This window comes from Scyliorhinus canicula, chromosome 2 (assembly GCF_902713615.1).
Source record: "Scyliorhinus canicula chromosome 2, sScyCan1.1, whole genome shotgun sequence".
NCBI lineage: Eukaryota > Metazoa > Chordata > Chondrichthyes > Carcharhiniformes > Scyliorhinidae > Scyliorhinus > Scyliorhinus canicula.
The window spans coordinates 77,721,380-77,737,595 of NC_052147.1; the positions used below are offsets into that span (position 1 = coordinate 77,721,380).

At 42.9% G+C, this 16,216-nt stretch overlaps 1 protein-coding gene across 1 annotated transcript; it reads left to right on the plus strand.

The window, feature by feature from the left end:
* Positions 1-1,407: 1,407 nt before the first annotated feature.
* On the plus strand, positions 1,408-4,399 carry cfl2 (cofilin 2 (muscle)). Its single transcript, XM_038781031.1, has 4 exons — positions 1,408-1,528; positions 2,869-3,176; positions 3,317-3,393; positions 3,475-4,399. Exons 1-4 carry the CDS (start codon positions 1,526-1,528, stop codon positions 3,597-3,599), a joined length of 513 nt encoding a protein of 170 aa, XP_038636959.1. The 5' UTR covers positions 1,408-1,525; the 3' UTR covers positions 3,600-4,399.
* The last annotated feature ends 11,817 nt before the right edge of the window (positions 4,400-16,216 follow it).

A 16,216-nucleotide genomic window follows, 5' to 3' on the forward strand; every position in this document is an offset into this window, starting at 1 on the left:
CTATGAAGGGAGGCTGGTTGGGCTGGGGTTATTTTCCTGAGAACAGAGAAGGCCGAGCGGGGACCTCATCAAGGTGTACAAAATTATGGGAGCTGTAGATCGGAAGAAACTTTTATCCTCAATAGAGGGGTCAATAACCAGGGGCATAGATTTACGGTAAAGTGAAAAAAAAATTGCTTATTGTCACGAGTAGGCTTCAATGAAGTTACTGTGAAAAGCCCCTAGTCGCCACATTCCGGCGCCTGTCCGGGGAGGCTGGTACGGGAATTGAACCGTGCTGCTGGCCTGCTTGGTCTGCTTTAAAAGCCAGCGATTTAGCCTGGTGAGCTAAACCAGCCCCTAGTGCAGGAGGTTTAGAGGGGATTGGGAAAACGTTTTCACACAGAGGGTGGTGGGAATTTGGAACTCGCTACCTGAAAGGATGGCAGAGACAGGAACCTTCAAAACATTTAAGAAGTATTTAAATGAGCACTTGAAACGCCATAGCATACAAAGCTAAGGGCCAAATGGTGGAAAATGGGATTAGACAGGTGTTTGATAGACAGCACAGACACTATGGACTGAAGGGCATCTTTCTGTGCTGTAAAGGTCTATGACTGATATTATATACTATATGTGTAACTATAATGAGGTAGTATGTTACGGATAACACATGCAGGTTGATGTGTGCTTGGGTAAAGCATTCATGACTTAATAAGGTATATATTCTGTGCATCATTAACAGGTTTATTACATTTAATTTGAGGTTTGCTTATCTCTTCAATGCATCATATTTTGCGGTTGCACATACCCGCAGGCTGATTTGTATGATTATTTAAAAATGTTTGCATGCGTATTATAAAGCGGCTGGTTTGTGAATCGGATATTTACCTCCGATTCTAAGGAATGTGCGTTCAGTACGAATTGACACTGCATGTTCACAGCAAGTTACCTGGTGTGATTGTTGATAGTGTGTTATTGCAAGTGTAGGTTAGTGTGTGTGATTATGATATACATTAATGAGCAAGATCATTTGTAGATGTTTATTCTAGATGGCACGTACGTGACCCGAATCCGTCGATTTGTAATTTATTCTATTTTTTTTTAACACGGATTGCGCACGTATGACCTGAGTTTGTGATAAGGTTTTTTTTTGTCTCACCATATCATGAGCAGGTTTAGTTTGCGTGTTTTGAGTTGTAGGCATGTCGGCGCCGTTACTCCGTGTGGTGATGGTGCGGGAGGCTCGAGATGGCCCCTGATGGGCAGGTGGCCTGTTTGGTTTGTGCGGTCAGGGGCGGAGCAGACCATGTGGGCTCGGCGGTGGAGGTGGCGGCGGCGAGCGCGCGCGCTCTGGCCGCGGCCGTCTCCCACCAGCAGAGTCCCTTCCATCCCCTCCCGGAGCCCTACAAATGGGCGAGCCCAACCTCCTCCCCTCCCCCCCGCCCGCCCACCCCCCACGCTCTCCCTGCAGCTGAAGTAACGGTCGAGTGTTCACCGCAGCCGTGTGAGCGTTTCTCATCATCAGTGCAGCCGCTCGCCCGCCATGGTAAGGGACACTTCAAGCAGCTGCTCGACGCAAATACCACCGCGGGGCGAACCTGTAATCACCCCCTTTCCCCAATGATTGAATTTGCTCCCTCTGTGGATCATCCCCGGCTTTTGGAGTGGAGGTCTCGGGGAGCCGGCACCTAGCTCGCAGCGGCCATTTTAACCCAATTTTAGCTGCTGCAGTGAGTGGCGGTGGCCTGGCCGGCCGGCCGGACACACGGTACCGGCGTCGCGTTACTCCGCATGCTGGCCAGCCGGCGCCCGCTGCCGCCAAACTCAACACTGGGGATGGCTTAGCGGCAGGTTAGTGAGGCGAGTTTTGGTACCCAGCCTTTGCGCCTCTTCCCTCCTCTCCCTCGTTTAGCCTAATCTACTCCGTGTTATGAATTGGATTCGGGACGGGTTTGGGGTGGGGGGGTCGGTGCCTGGTGCCGAGGAGACGGCAGCCATGACGGGGCAAAGACCTCGCTTGGCACGTTTTAATGGGAGGGGGAGATGGTGTCGAAATCTGTTGGAAACTGATTCCTGTCCCAAGGCCGTGGGCATTTCGTTCTGTTTTTATTCTGCTCTGAGCACCTTTCCGACAGGAGCGAGAAGCGGCGCCTGGAATTGGTTTGCAGCTCCAGTGGAGAGATTAACCTGGAAATGTCTGAATCTCTCTGGTCCAGAGCTAGCAGCGGCGGGCTCTGCTCAATTTCTGAAATGTTGGCCGGTTTTTATTTGTCCTTCTGTAAATGCGTCAACATCTGATTCGGGCGAAACTTGGGGCAGTGGGAGGTGGGATGATGCACAATAGCCCCAGTGTCGAAGAGAATGTTCCTTCGTCATGTATTTTGAAATGCGAAAGTGTTTTGCTGCTGTCTGCTTTTTCTGAGTTTTACTCTTGTCACTTTGCAGGTGAGTCGTGTTTTTCATAAATGTCGATTGTCTCTCCCAACAATTTCAATGCATGTCTTGGATGTTGGAAGAGCAGATGAGCCTGTAGTTGGATTCTTTTGTTACAACATTGAGCTCAGAGGCTCCCCCCGTCTGTCGCATACCACAATTTGCTGTAATTTGTCAGAATCCACTGCATCATTGCAAGTGATGCTTTTTTTCTGGCACTGGAGCCTCAACTTACACAGTGTAGAGAGATGCAAGGTGGCTGCTGTCCATTTTCATGTAAACACGATTAAGTGCTTTCTTTTAAAGTGAGGGAAAGGTGGACTTTTTTGTTAATCGCAGGATTTTAAAAAAATAAATAATTCTTAAGATTGGGTTGCTCATTTCTGTGCCATGTTAGGAATGCTGCAAGGTATTTGAGAAGTGCTCACTTATATTATTTTTATTTTCAAATAGGCCTCTGGAGTAACAGTACATGATGAAGTTATTAAAGTCTTCAATGACATGAAAGTAAGAAAATCGTCATCACCAGAAGAAGTCAAAAAAAGAAAGAAAGCGATATTATTCTGCCTTAGTGATGATAATAAACAGATAATTGTGGAGGCAGCCAAAGAGATTTTGGTGGGTGAAATTGGAGAAACTGTGCAGGATCCCTACAGTTCTTTTGTTCAGCTGCTACCTCAGACCGACTGTCGTTACGCTTTGTATGATGCTACATATGAGACAAAAGAATCCAAGAAAGAAGATTTGGTATTTGTATTCTGGTATGTGACTAAGAGAAAATTTGGCTTTCTGTTTAAGATTTCTGTGGTATTGAAGATATGCATTGACTGGTTTCATAGTTGTTCAAATACCATCATAACAATGGCTATTACCTTTCACCATGTTTGTTTGTTTCTTGTAGGGCTCCAGATAAGGCACCCCTTAAAAGCAAGATGATATATGCTAGCTCAAAGGATGCTATTAAAAGGAAATTTACAGGTTAAATTTTTTAATGTTTTCAGTTCTTAATTTAGTTGGTGTAAGTGTAACAATAGTTTGACTCTATTTTCTGTTTTCCAGGTATTAAACATGAATGGCAAGTTAATGGATTAGATGAAATTCAGGACCGTATAGCACTTGCAGAGAAACTGGGAGGCAATGTGGTGGTTTCACTTGAAGGAATATCCTTGCATTATGACAATTGAGTGCCATCTTGACCCATGGAGCTTCCATTTCTGCAGCTCTATCATTTGATCAAAAGTTGGAATAGTTTAGTTTTTTTTCCACGTAAAGGCGATCTCATTAACTTAAGCAGCCAACCTGCGGTTGCCCTTAGACTGTTTGATCCCAGTAGTTTTTATGTAGAATCTCAAGGAATGGAGGAATGCTTTCACGTCATTCATTCTAGCCAAAACAATTGTCGTTGCATGCATTCCTTGTTTCTTGTACAATGAATGTGAATGTTTGTGAGTAGTTTAGAAACACTAAGTATAAGCTTTTGAAAACCTTGAGTATTGTCCACTGGTCATGTGGTAGCCATTAATTCAGTATTGTAATTGAAGTTGCACTTGATCGTAGTTCCATGAGGCTCTTGTGCATTCATAATCCACTCCTGCCTTGATAGCCTAGTTTTGTGTCATGGCAGCATATGTTCTACACTATGCATCAAAGCACTTTTTGTAACCTTTTTTGTTTAAAAAAAATCTAAGGAATGCCAACTAAGTTTCTGTAGTTGTAATTGCATCAGTGAATTGTAGCTCTTGCGTTTTCATTCCTGCAGACCTTAAGGAAGGAGTTGTTTATGGTGCCTGTGTTTCCAGTGGAATGTACACTACTGAAAAAGAATGGGAGTCAATGTTTACCATGTTAGTTTTTTTCAAACATTGAAACAGACATGCAAAATCAGTCATGATGGCAGTTACTGTATACGAGAGCCTTAAATGGAACATTGTTTTTGAGATCAGAAAATTGGCCACGCTTACAATAAAAATTGTGGCTTATGGCCGATTGCTGCTTTGTTTTTATTTTTCACTGATAAAACATACTAACTGGAAATTGTAGCCTGCACTCTCACTCTCTGGTCCTCTTTGTAAATGACCGAACTGTAATGTTTGTTGCAATGGTGTTTTATTTATTTTTATAATTTTCAATCCAGTGGAACCAAATGTTTTTAAATTAACGTTTTCAAAATATGGATGTAGCAGAGTTGAATCAGACATTGTGTTTCTGACTGAGCTATAAAGTTTTTAAAATCAGTTATTGCAAAGAATTTGCCTTGCTACATTACAGTGTACTAGTAAAGCTGGGCATATTTAGCAAATTATGCTGATATCTAGTTAAATTTACATGAGTTTTGCACATTAATACATTACAATTGAATATATCCAGATTGTAGATTCTGTTCTGGCATTATTGTACATAGCTTCAAATTTACAATTTTCAAATATTAATGAAATGTTTAATCACTAATACTGAACACTTTTTAAATACAAATAATGGAGGAGCAGTACCTTCTATAAACACTCGGGGAATTATAAAAGGAGTTGTGAAATCCTATTTGGAGTATGTGTATATAAGTCTGGAATATACAAAAATCCTTTTACATGGAGACTGTCCTGGTTACACTTGGATGTCAGCTATTGCTGCAGTTGGCTCAAAGCCAACAGTTGCTCTCCTACTAGAGAATTTGATCTGCATGCTATGAGTAATCCTCTGCTAGTCAGAGCTATTTATGGGAAACGCATGCTTTTGTGTCTTGTCATCCTTGTCCACAAATGGCAAAACTGGACATAGTTTCAGAACTGGATAAAAGGGAAACCCTGCCAGGCAGCCAAACATAGCTGTTAAAATATTGCATGTACATAGAATGATTTTCTAGAAGAACAGAAAATACTTTTCTAGAAGAGCAAAATATTTGTTAAGAATATTGACTGTCTAATGTTCAATCACACCGTATTCTCCATGCAACTTTGCATGGTAAAACAGCAATAAACTCCCCACTGTGTCAAATTACAGGTTTTTGCTTCAAAATATTGCCTGAAGCAATACTGTACTCAATTTATAAATTAGGACACTAAATTTTGAATAGATTTGTGAAGTTTCTCTATCTGGCATTTTGCAGTTCGAAATCCTTTCTGTAATAGTGACTGGAGACACTAGGAATGTTCTGGGGTCAAATGTGTTAAGTCATTTAAATATTTGTGTATGAATTAATCTGCATGTGGTTAATGCGATGGTCTATACAGGTAATTTTTGACTATTTTAGCTCTGTCCATTTTGATAATGGGGAAAATCTGGAAGTTTGAGCTCCCAGTTCCAACTAGTTAAATGCTACTTTATCATTTAATATTTGAAGAAGTTGTTTATTTCAAAGCAATTTATTCCATATATTCCAATAAGATATAAGTGAAAGACTAATTGGACATTTTAGGAGGATAGTATTTTGAGGGTGGCTGCTTTGAAATGTTCAATTCTTCAGCCTCTTGAATTGCGGGGGTTAGAGTTGCATTAGAGCTTGCTCTTGCACTCTCTTTCTCTCTCTCCCCTCTCTTCCCCCCCCCCCCCCCCCCCCCCCCAATACTTTCTATAATATAAGCATGAGAAATCTAATTGATCTAGTAATACATTTGAAACATTAGAAGGGTTGTATAAAGAATGCAGGGTGGTTGCTTTATTTGGTAATTTTGCTCGATGTAACTTGACTATAAACTTTGTTTGGTAATTAGCTTAGGGCATCCTTTAAAGTATGGGATCTATCCATGTGTACAAAAGTGTCCCAAAATGCTTCAGAATTAGGTGTGTAAATAATGGGTAATGAATCCAATCTCAAAATTGGGAAGGTGATTAAAAGCTGAGTTGAAATGCTGGGTCGTCTTCAGAATTGTTTCAAACAGGAGTGTAGTCTGGAGCTGTATTTAGACTGAATATTGTGCATAGAAGATTAAAGTCAGAAACATTTAATTGCATTGACTCGCTCTAAAGCTGGTGGCACTTGTGGGGAAAGGCCATATGATGTTTGGGCAGACGCCAGTCCAGACCAATAAAATGCAAGAGTGATAAGAGTAGGATAGCTTCCCGTCCTCCATATTTGTGCAAAACTACCATAAATATACTAATAAAAAATATTAAGAATATTTGAGCCTGGATGGGGCTAGAGTGGCGGCAATCAGTTGGGGAAACCCATTTAAGAGTAGCACTGATAATTGTGTCAATAACTCGAAGGGAATATGACCAATAAGTCACTTTGAACTTTTTGCAGCCACAGCCGTTCAATAGCTCCATTACACTAAAAACAAAGTTAACCATTTATCACCTGAAGTGGTTAAAATTGTGATGAAACACTTAAATAAAAATAAATAAATTTTTTTATACCATGTCACTTTCACCAGATTACTGGAGCATAGAAGGATCTTCTGAGGCATTGGGCAATTTAGAAACATGTGTTGTGTTGACACTGAATGATTTGTAGATACCTGTCACCCAAAAGCTGACAAAAGGGAGATCAAGCTGATTCCTGCTGACATCCAACTCCTAGTTCTGCTAATTAAATGATTTCTGTTGCATTGCCTGTAGAGCTAGACATGAGTTGAGTACAGGTACTCACTCCCTTTGGGGCCGGGGAAGCCTGCTGTTTGGGAATAAACACCATTAACTCAATGAGCATGCATATAGGACTATATTTCCTGCTTTTAATGTTCCGTAATTTTATATTCTGGATGCAGACTATTGTTAGGAAGCAGCTGTTAGAAATGAGTTACTTTTCAGACAAATGTGCCCCAGGGAGCTGACTATTCCATAATGGTGTCCATTCTACTCTGTATGTGGACATTTATTTCATTAACACCCTATTAGCATCTTCAGGGGGTGAGAAGAATCATATCAGAAGTGGAACATTCCTTTTTGATTGAATGAACTACCTGATGTGTTGCATGAGACTTCAAAATAAACTAAATGCTACTCATGATAGCAAGGGGGAATTCACCAGATTGAGAAGTTAATAATAAATATAAGTAGTTGTTAATTGTTGTGTCGTTTGTTATGTTTAAAACAGGATTATATTCTGTGGTTACTGCTAATGAGATTTTAAAACTCAGCCAGTCATATTCCATGTTATAGTGCTTGGCTGGAAATGAATCAATACAGGATGTGTCCTAATTTTCTATGTCTTGTTATCAAATCGGGCATGACGGTGTAAACAGGCTTGCTCAGTTATTTGTCTTTGACATACTACTGTGCATTCTTAATCTCTGAAATAAGACTGCAAGGTTGAAGATAACATCTTGCATTTCTATAGCACCGTAACATTATAAAGCATTTCACAATGATACCAGCCAAATAAACTAGTCTTCGTCACTGTTTCGATTGCAACTGAAATGTACCTCAACTACATTTAACTACTTTAGGCAACTTTCTCATCATTTGTACTGAGAATCATTCATTTATATTGCATCCCTTCCAAGGCCAATGTATAGGTGTGCCCTAAAAAAATGTATTTCAGACCGGGTTTGACCAAAGTTTAACAAATCATAATTTCTATCTTGTATGTTCCAGCCTGCTTGAGACAAATGCCAACATTAGCCTTTTTGGCTGCAGTTCGTGCCTGTCTACTGACTTAGGCTGAACTTTGGGGGCCGGGGCTACTGTTTGCTCACCCTGCCATTGGAGAAGTTAGTCGCAAACTAACTTTTTTTAATGCTGTCCTGCAGTGAGATTAAGCTGCAGGTGGTGTGCTCAAGCAGAAGGTGGGACTTTTGTCCCTGAGTGGAAAAAGCCCTGTGAGCAAGAATCTCCTGCCAATCTGCGCCAGCACTGCCAGAAGAGAGTAGTGACTGCTACTGGGATTGCGTGGACTCCTGGAAGAAGTGTGTTGGCTGCTGAAGTTGGGCCTATATGTGAGAGGGAAGGTGGATGATAGGGCACCCTCCAAAGGAGATATATTCTGACTTTTTACCAACTTTGAAGAAAGTGCCTTTCCATTCTTTTCTGCCTTTAACTGTCCAGTGTGGGAGCAGATTGAGGACCTTAAAGTGACCCATCAATTGGCCATTTAAGGGTCTCAATAGGTCAACGGGTGGATGGGCTGATGAACAACTTATCCACTACTATAGTATGGGGTCAGGAATGGGTGGGAAGATGGTGTGCTACCCACCTGATGTCTCATATCCAGTCCATAGTTTCTCACCATTAAGATACTCTGATTTATCTTGGCTCCAAAGTGGATGACCTAATGCTTGTTCACATTGAACTCCATTTGTCATTGTTTTATTCAATCCATCGCTTAATGTGTTTATGTATCCTTGCAACCTTCTGCCATCAGCATTATGCACCATCCCTGGTAAATGTCATTATAAACTCGACTTTGTATTCATCCAAATCATTAATATATTTGGTGAAAGGTTGAGGCACAGAGCAGATCATTGGTACTTGTTCCAACACACCTATCCTTTAAACTTACTCTCTCCCAATTCCCAGTCAAAAGGCTAATCCAATTCAGTGTGCTGTCATTTTTGTTGATCTCTTATGGAATGTCTTTTCAAAGTCCATGAAATCAAATTCATGAAGCCCAATTGCCTTCCAACCCACTGAACTACCCCCACCTGCCCTGACAAGAACATAGAACAATACAGCACACAACAGGCCCTTCGGCCCTCGATGTTGTGCCGAGCAATGATCACCCTACTCAAACCCACGTATCCACCCTATACCCATAACCCAACAACCGCTCCCTTAACCTTACTTTTTTTTAGGACACTACGGGCAATTTAGCATAGCCAATCCACCTAACCCGCACATCTTTGGACTGTGGGAGGAAACCGGAGCACCCGGAGGAAACCCACGCACACACGGGGAGGATGTGCAGACTCCGCACAGACAGTGACCCAGCCGGGAATCGAACCTGGGACCCTGGAGCTGTGAAGCATTTATGCTAACCACCATGCTACCGTGCTGCCAGCTTGGTACCTCCCCACCTGCCCTGACTGCCACTGACCTGACCCCATCCTGCTGACCATCTGACTCCTGATCGAACTAACCCCTGATCTGACTACCCACCCGCTTACCACCTCAGCTATCCTACTTATTCACTTACCTATCTCGCCCACTTACCAACCTCACTCATTCGCACCTATTCAAACTGGACTTTTAAATCTACCCAATGGCAGCTAGCGCTGTTAAAAAGTGTGTGGGTCTGCACTGGTCCTCTTTGCAGGTCTCGGCATGGATGCTGTAGTGGAAGTTGGACTCTTTAATGTAACTAGTCGAATGCACAGTTTTCTGGCGTATTGGACATAATGGTTCTGATGCTGATTGGAATATTTGGGCCAATATTAACTTCTGCAGTGATACCAACAAAATCTGACCTTCCACCTGAAACTAATGGACATCTTGATTTAGCAGCTTTTCGTGGGATTTCAAATAGACTAAACAATGTGAACTTGAACTTAAATTAGCTCATGTTTTCCTCCTCAGCATGATGGAATTCTTCTGTTATAGTTGATTGAGCAATGTGTGTATGGGCTCAGTGAGGTGAGAGATGGGACCAAGGCTATTTTTTTCAATTATTTAAAGTATGCAGTGCCTGGCTCTAGGTTTGAAATGACAACACATCGCAAATGAAGTTGCCTTCTTTGACACTAGCTAAATTGACATCTGAATAGGCCTCACGGTTTACTGAAGTTGACTAAACAAATTGACAACTTGGTTGAAACTAGAAGCAAATTTCTATCACTGAGGGTTGCAGACACCCAGTTGGCTAAAATGGATCGATCATCTCCAACAAAGAATCTAACTATCTCCTTAACATTCTATGGTATTACCATTGTTGGGATTCCCCACTGTCAACATTCTGGGGTCACCATTGACCAGAAACTTAACTGAACAAAGCTGTAGGGTTGGCATGGTAGCACAGTGGTTAGCACTACTGCCTCACAGCTTCAGGGACCCAGATTGAATTCCAGCCTCAGGTGACTGGAGTTTGCACTTCCCGTGGCTACGTGGGTATCCTCCAGGTGCTCCGGTTTCCTCCCACAGTTCAAAGATGTGCAGGTTAGGTGGGTTGGCCATGCTAAATTGCCCTGTAGTGTCCAAAAGGTTATGGGGATAGGGTGGAGGCATGGGCTTGAGAGGGTACTCATTCCAAGAGCTGATGCAGACTTGACGGGCTGAATGGTCTCCTGCACTGTAAATTCTACACTGTGGCTGCAAGAGCAAGGCTGAGACTGGGAATTCTGAGGTGAGTGCCTTACCTCACGACTCCTCAAAGCCCGTTCACCATCTACAAGGCATAAGTTTGGAGTGTGATGGAATACTTTCCACTTGCCTGGATGATACCATCCAAGACAAAGCAACCCACTTGATACCATCCAGGACAAAGCAGCCCACTTGATTGGCACTCTATCCACATACACTCAATCTAACCAACATCGGTATCAGCATTGTAGAAATACACCAAAGTTCTTTCAACAAAGCATTCCAAATATGTAACTTCTATCACTTAGGATTAGGGTAACAGATGCATAGGAACACCACCACCTGAAAGTTCCCTACCGCTCCAATCAATGAAAAGGAAAATCAAGCAGGTTTCAGAATGGGCAGCTGATGCACTACCACCTATCTTGAACAGTCACCAAAGTGGAATTTCTCCCTCAAAATTTCAGTTAAAAGGTGAATTTGGATTTATTGTCACGTGTACCAAGGTACAATGAAAAGTATTGTTCTGTGTATAGTCCAGACAGATCATTCCATACATGGAAAAAAAAGACATATGATAGATACACAAAGTAAATACATTATCAAGACATCAGGTGAAGCATACAAAGTGTACTATTCAGTAGAGAAGATACATGGAGAGTTCAGTCCATAAGAGGGGTAATCCAGGAGTCTGGTAACAGCGGGGAAGAAGCTGTTTTGAATCTTAGTGCTTGTTCTCAGACTTTTGTATCTCCTGCCTGATGGAAGAGGTTGGAAACTGACCACAAAACAGCGAGGAAACAGAAAATGAGCTACGTAGAACTATTATTTAAATATTGTACTGGACTTCAAATAACTTTATATAGTTTTGAGAATGAAATATCTAGTCTTTTGAAATATGGCCTTTTCAATAACTTAAAATAAACTATTTTGTATAAGTGGGAGGGGTCTTTGATTATGCTGCCCCCTTTCCCAAAGCAGCAGGAGGTGTAAACAGTCAGTGGATGGGAAGTGGGTTCAGGTGATGGACTGGGCTGTGTTCACGACTCTGTAGTTTTGATCTTAGGCTGAGCAGTTGCCACACCAGGCTGTGATGCAGCCAGATAGGATGCTTTCTATGGTGCATCTGTAAAAATTGGTATAAGTCAAAAAGTAAAAGTGGACAGGCCAAATTTCCTTAGCTTCCTGAAGAAGTATAGGCGTTGTTGTGCTTTATTGGTAGTAGCGTGGACGTGGATGGACCAGGACAGATTGTTAGTGATGTGCACACTTAGGAATTTGAAGCTGTAAAGCATCTCTACTATGGCACCATTGATGCATTTCGCTTCCTGAAGTCAATGACCAGCTCCTTAGTTTTGCTGAAGTTGAGGGAGAGATTATTATCATTACACCCCACCACTGGGTTCTCCATCTCCCTCCTGACTCATCGTTGTTCGAGATCCGACCCACTACTGTCGTGTCATCAGCAAACTTGTAGATGGAGTTAGAGCAAATTTTGCCGCACGCTTGTGTGTGCATAGAGAGTATAGTAGGGGGCTAAGTATGCAGCTTTGCGCGGCCCAGGTATTGAGGACTATCATAGAGGAAGTGTTGTTTTGTCCTGACTGATTGTGGTCTATGGGTCAGGAAGTTGATCCAGTTACAGAAGGAGGAGCCAAGTCCTATGTTTTGAAGTTTTGATATGAGCTTGGCTGGGATTATGGTGTTGAAGGCAGAGCTGTAGTCAGTGAATAGGAGTCTGATGTAGGAGTCCTTGTTGTTGAGCTGCTCCAAGGTTGAGTATAGGGCTCGGGAGGTGGTGTCTGCTGTGGACCGGTTGTGGCGGTTTGCGAATGGCAGTGAATCTGGGCATTCTGAGAGCGTGGAGGTGATGTGTCTCATGACCAACCTCTCAAAGCACTTCATAATGGTAGATGTGAAGGCCACCGGATGGTAGTCGTTGAGGCACATTGACTGGCTCTTCTTTGGCACCGGTATGATGGTGGTCTTCATGAAGCAGGTGGGAACCTCGGAATGGAGAAGGGAGAGATTGAAGATGTCCACGAACACAGCCGCCAGTTGGTCCATGCAGGATCTGAGTGCGTGATCAGGGACTTCAACAGGACCTGTTGCTTTCCAAGGGTTCACTTTGAAGAAGGTTGATCTGACTTTGGAAGCTGTGACAGTAGTCATGGGTGTGTCCGAGACTGCTGGGGCAGTTGACAATGGTTTGTTGGTTTGCTGCTCGAAATGAGCATAGAATGCATTGAGTTCATCGGGGAGGGGTGCGCTGCTGCCAGAGATTCTTCATGTCTTTGCTTTGTAAATAAAAAACTTGTTAGAATCGTCATGTAATCTAGTCATGTAACATCGTGTTACTGAAACCATGCATCACTCTCATGCCCAGCTGTGTCATTCTGTCTGATATATATTTTTCTTGTGCAAGATCATTTTTCTAGGCCTAGCCCATGTGATTTGGTGTTTGTGAAGTGTAATGAATTCATATAGTGCAGTGAGCTGTAAGATGTGGAATGTTTACTTTAAGTCTAGGAAATATTAATAGCTGTCCCAGTGAAGGCTAGCTATTTATTTCAATTGCAAAATGTTATAAGTCCCGAAACAATATTTACAGTCCTCTTGAGTGTATTTTTAGAGTTTAGGGCTTGATAACATTGCGTCATATTCCTGTGATTAAATAAAGAAAAAAGTTAATCCAGGCTACAGAAACCTGGGTTTAACAGAGACGTTAGCTGAAGTTAAATCAGTTAGTCTGATTTACAGTTCAGTAAAGCTGGGCTATTTTGATGCTCTGTTATACACACCTGACATTTTTCTGTCTTGAATATCACTTACAATATTCTAAGGTACCCACTTTATTCAACACCTACAATATTGGATACATGATTTGTCATTTTATGGAGAAATCTTGGAATAACTATTGTTCATTCCAGATCAGACAATGGTATTGTCTTTCCCATTATTTTAACATATCAAACTGCAGGTTAAGTTTCAGGTTGAATACCAGGAAACAACTACAAATCATTTTGCTGTGCAATGCATCATTTTTAATTCCCAATGAAAAAGCTGATGTTATATTTAAAATCTTGTTCATGGAGTGCACTTCTCCTACCACAGTTAGAAGTGTTTAATGTGCCAATAATGATTATATCACACCATTGAGTGATGCTACCTTAGCTCTGATCCTATATATCAATGAAATTGCGTTCTGGAAAAAAAATCACATACTACATTTTCTCAATACCTGAAATTTCTAATGTCCAAAATATGGTTTCAATCAGTTAGAAAATTTAATAACCACACATTTTGCAACATGAGTCAATGTAGCCATTCAGTTGTCTTTTGTATCTTTCCATGTCCTCATTAACATTCTTACTTGTCAATTTAGCTTATCCCAAAATCCTGGCATTGCCATTCATTGTGAATAGCTGTCTCAAAAAGATGGCAGATGGATAAACAGATGGAAATCCAACAACAAGGCTTAACAACCCTCCACAGACATGGGTGAGGTGTATCGTGGTCTGGCAGCAGGGTTTGCCCAGGTAATTCAGGACACAATAGATGGTATGGCAAACCCTGCTACATAATGCATGGCAAAAACTAGGTGCAGGTTCCAGTGGCAGCCATGAACTGAGCAGTCGCATGAAAGGTGGCTCTCGTCATAGAATAATAGAATTTACAGTGCAGAAGGAGGCCATTCAGCCCATCGAGTCTGCACCAGCTCTTGGAACGAGCACCCTACCCAAGGTCAACAACTCCACCATATCCCCATAACCCAGTAACCCCACCCAACACTAAGGGCAATTTTGGATGCTAAGCACAATTTATCATGGCCAATCCACCTAACCTGCACATCTTTGGACTGTGGGGGGAAACCGGAGCACCCGGAGGAAACCCACACACACACGGGGACGATGTGCAGACTCCGCACAGACAGTGACCCAAGCCGGAATCGAACCTGGGACCCTGGAGCTGTGAAGCGATTGCGCTATCCACAACGCTACCGTGCTGTCTAAGACTATGGCCTTTTAATCCCAACAAACGGGCACCAAAAGTACCTATAATCTCGCAATCTAATCACCCCCATCGACTGCACTGCCAAGCAGGATGGGAAAGAACCATCCATCCAGCCGAAAAACCAGCAGAGACGTGGGGAGGAAAACCTCAGTCTGGGAGCAGAGAACCATTCGTGGAGGCACAGAACCAGTGAGGTTTGGCCCTGCCAAGCTCCCAGCACAGACTCAGACGCCAGTGGACAAATTGATGGGCTTCATCATCTCTGAGCTCCAGAAACATAGGGAGGAGATGAGAAGAGACCTTCTGGCAGCCGTTGAGACGGCAGTTGAAGCCGCCACTGCACCCATGAGGGAGGCAGTGGACAATATGGAGCAGTGGCCGGACGCCCGGGAAATGACGACAAGGAACCTTGATAAATCAGCCACGGACCAAGGGGACCGTATAGCAGCATTCGGGGCCAAGGTGGCGAGCCTGGTCAGAACCCAGAAGGGGTTGAAGGACAAAGACGATGACCAAGAGAGTCGATCACGTCAGTAGAACCTGAGAATCGTGGGGCTGCTGGAGGGGAGAAACCCCACAGAATATGTAGCAACGATGCTCGGGAAGCTGGTCGGCAAGGTGGGCCTCGCCAAATCCCCGTAGGTAGACCATATCCACAGGTCGCTTCGGCTGCGATCCAGGGCTGGGGAGCCACTGCGGTTGATGAGCGTGAGGCTCCACAGGTACCAGGACAAAGAACGGATTCTGAGGTGGGTGAAGAGCATGAGATGGCGCAAGTGGGAAGGACATTCCATCTGCCTGTACCAAGCGCCTGGCAGAATTCAACAGTGCCAAATCTGCACTGTACAAAAGTGGGGTTCAGTTTTCAATGCTCTACCATGCCAAACTATGGGTCACATACCAGGGGAAAGAGTATTACTTTGATGCCCTAGAGGAGGCCAACATGTTTTTCCAGAAAGATGAACTGTGCAACCAATGATAGAGGACAATGCCCAGATGGCTGCAAGTATTCGAGAGGGGCAGCGGTGAACACAGGCAGAGGCACGGAGAGAGGTAGTCGGGGTTAAAAAGAATAGGGGGGTAGAGTGCTGGTTACGGCAGACAACACATAGAGATGGCAAAAATGAGGAAGTAACCAGTGGCTATCTTGAATGGCCCATGTACAAGGGCAGGCCCGGACGAACAAGGCCAGACCCATAGAGTGAGTATGGTTGACCCCACAAGACAGTTGTACATTTTTCGACAGCAATTATTACTGGAATGAAAATTTACATTTCACAGCAATGTTTGAAAGCAAAGTGTCTTCATATAATGCTTTTTAATATCTAAAACCAACATGACAGATAGTTAAACACTAATAAGTTAAGCTTTGTTGGTGCTTTCTTAAAGAATGTAAATGTTAAGTAATTCATTATTTTATCTGAGAATAAATGCATCACATCCCCGTGCTGGAGATCTCTCATCCTGGTTATTTGGCTGGGCTTGTCTGAAGGCGGGCCTCCTTACTGGCTAGGAACAGAAATAAAAATTCAGAGATGGAGGCAATGAGAACTGAAGTACTGAAATACTTAGCAGGTGTGGCAGCATCTGTGGGGAGAGAACTAGAGTTAACGTTTCAGCG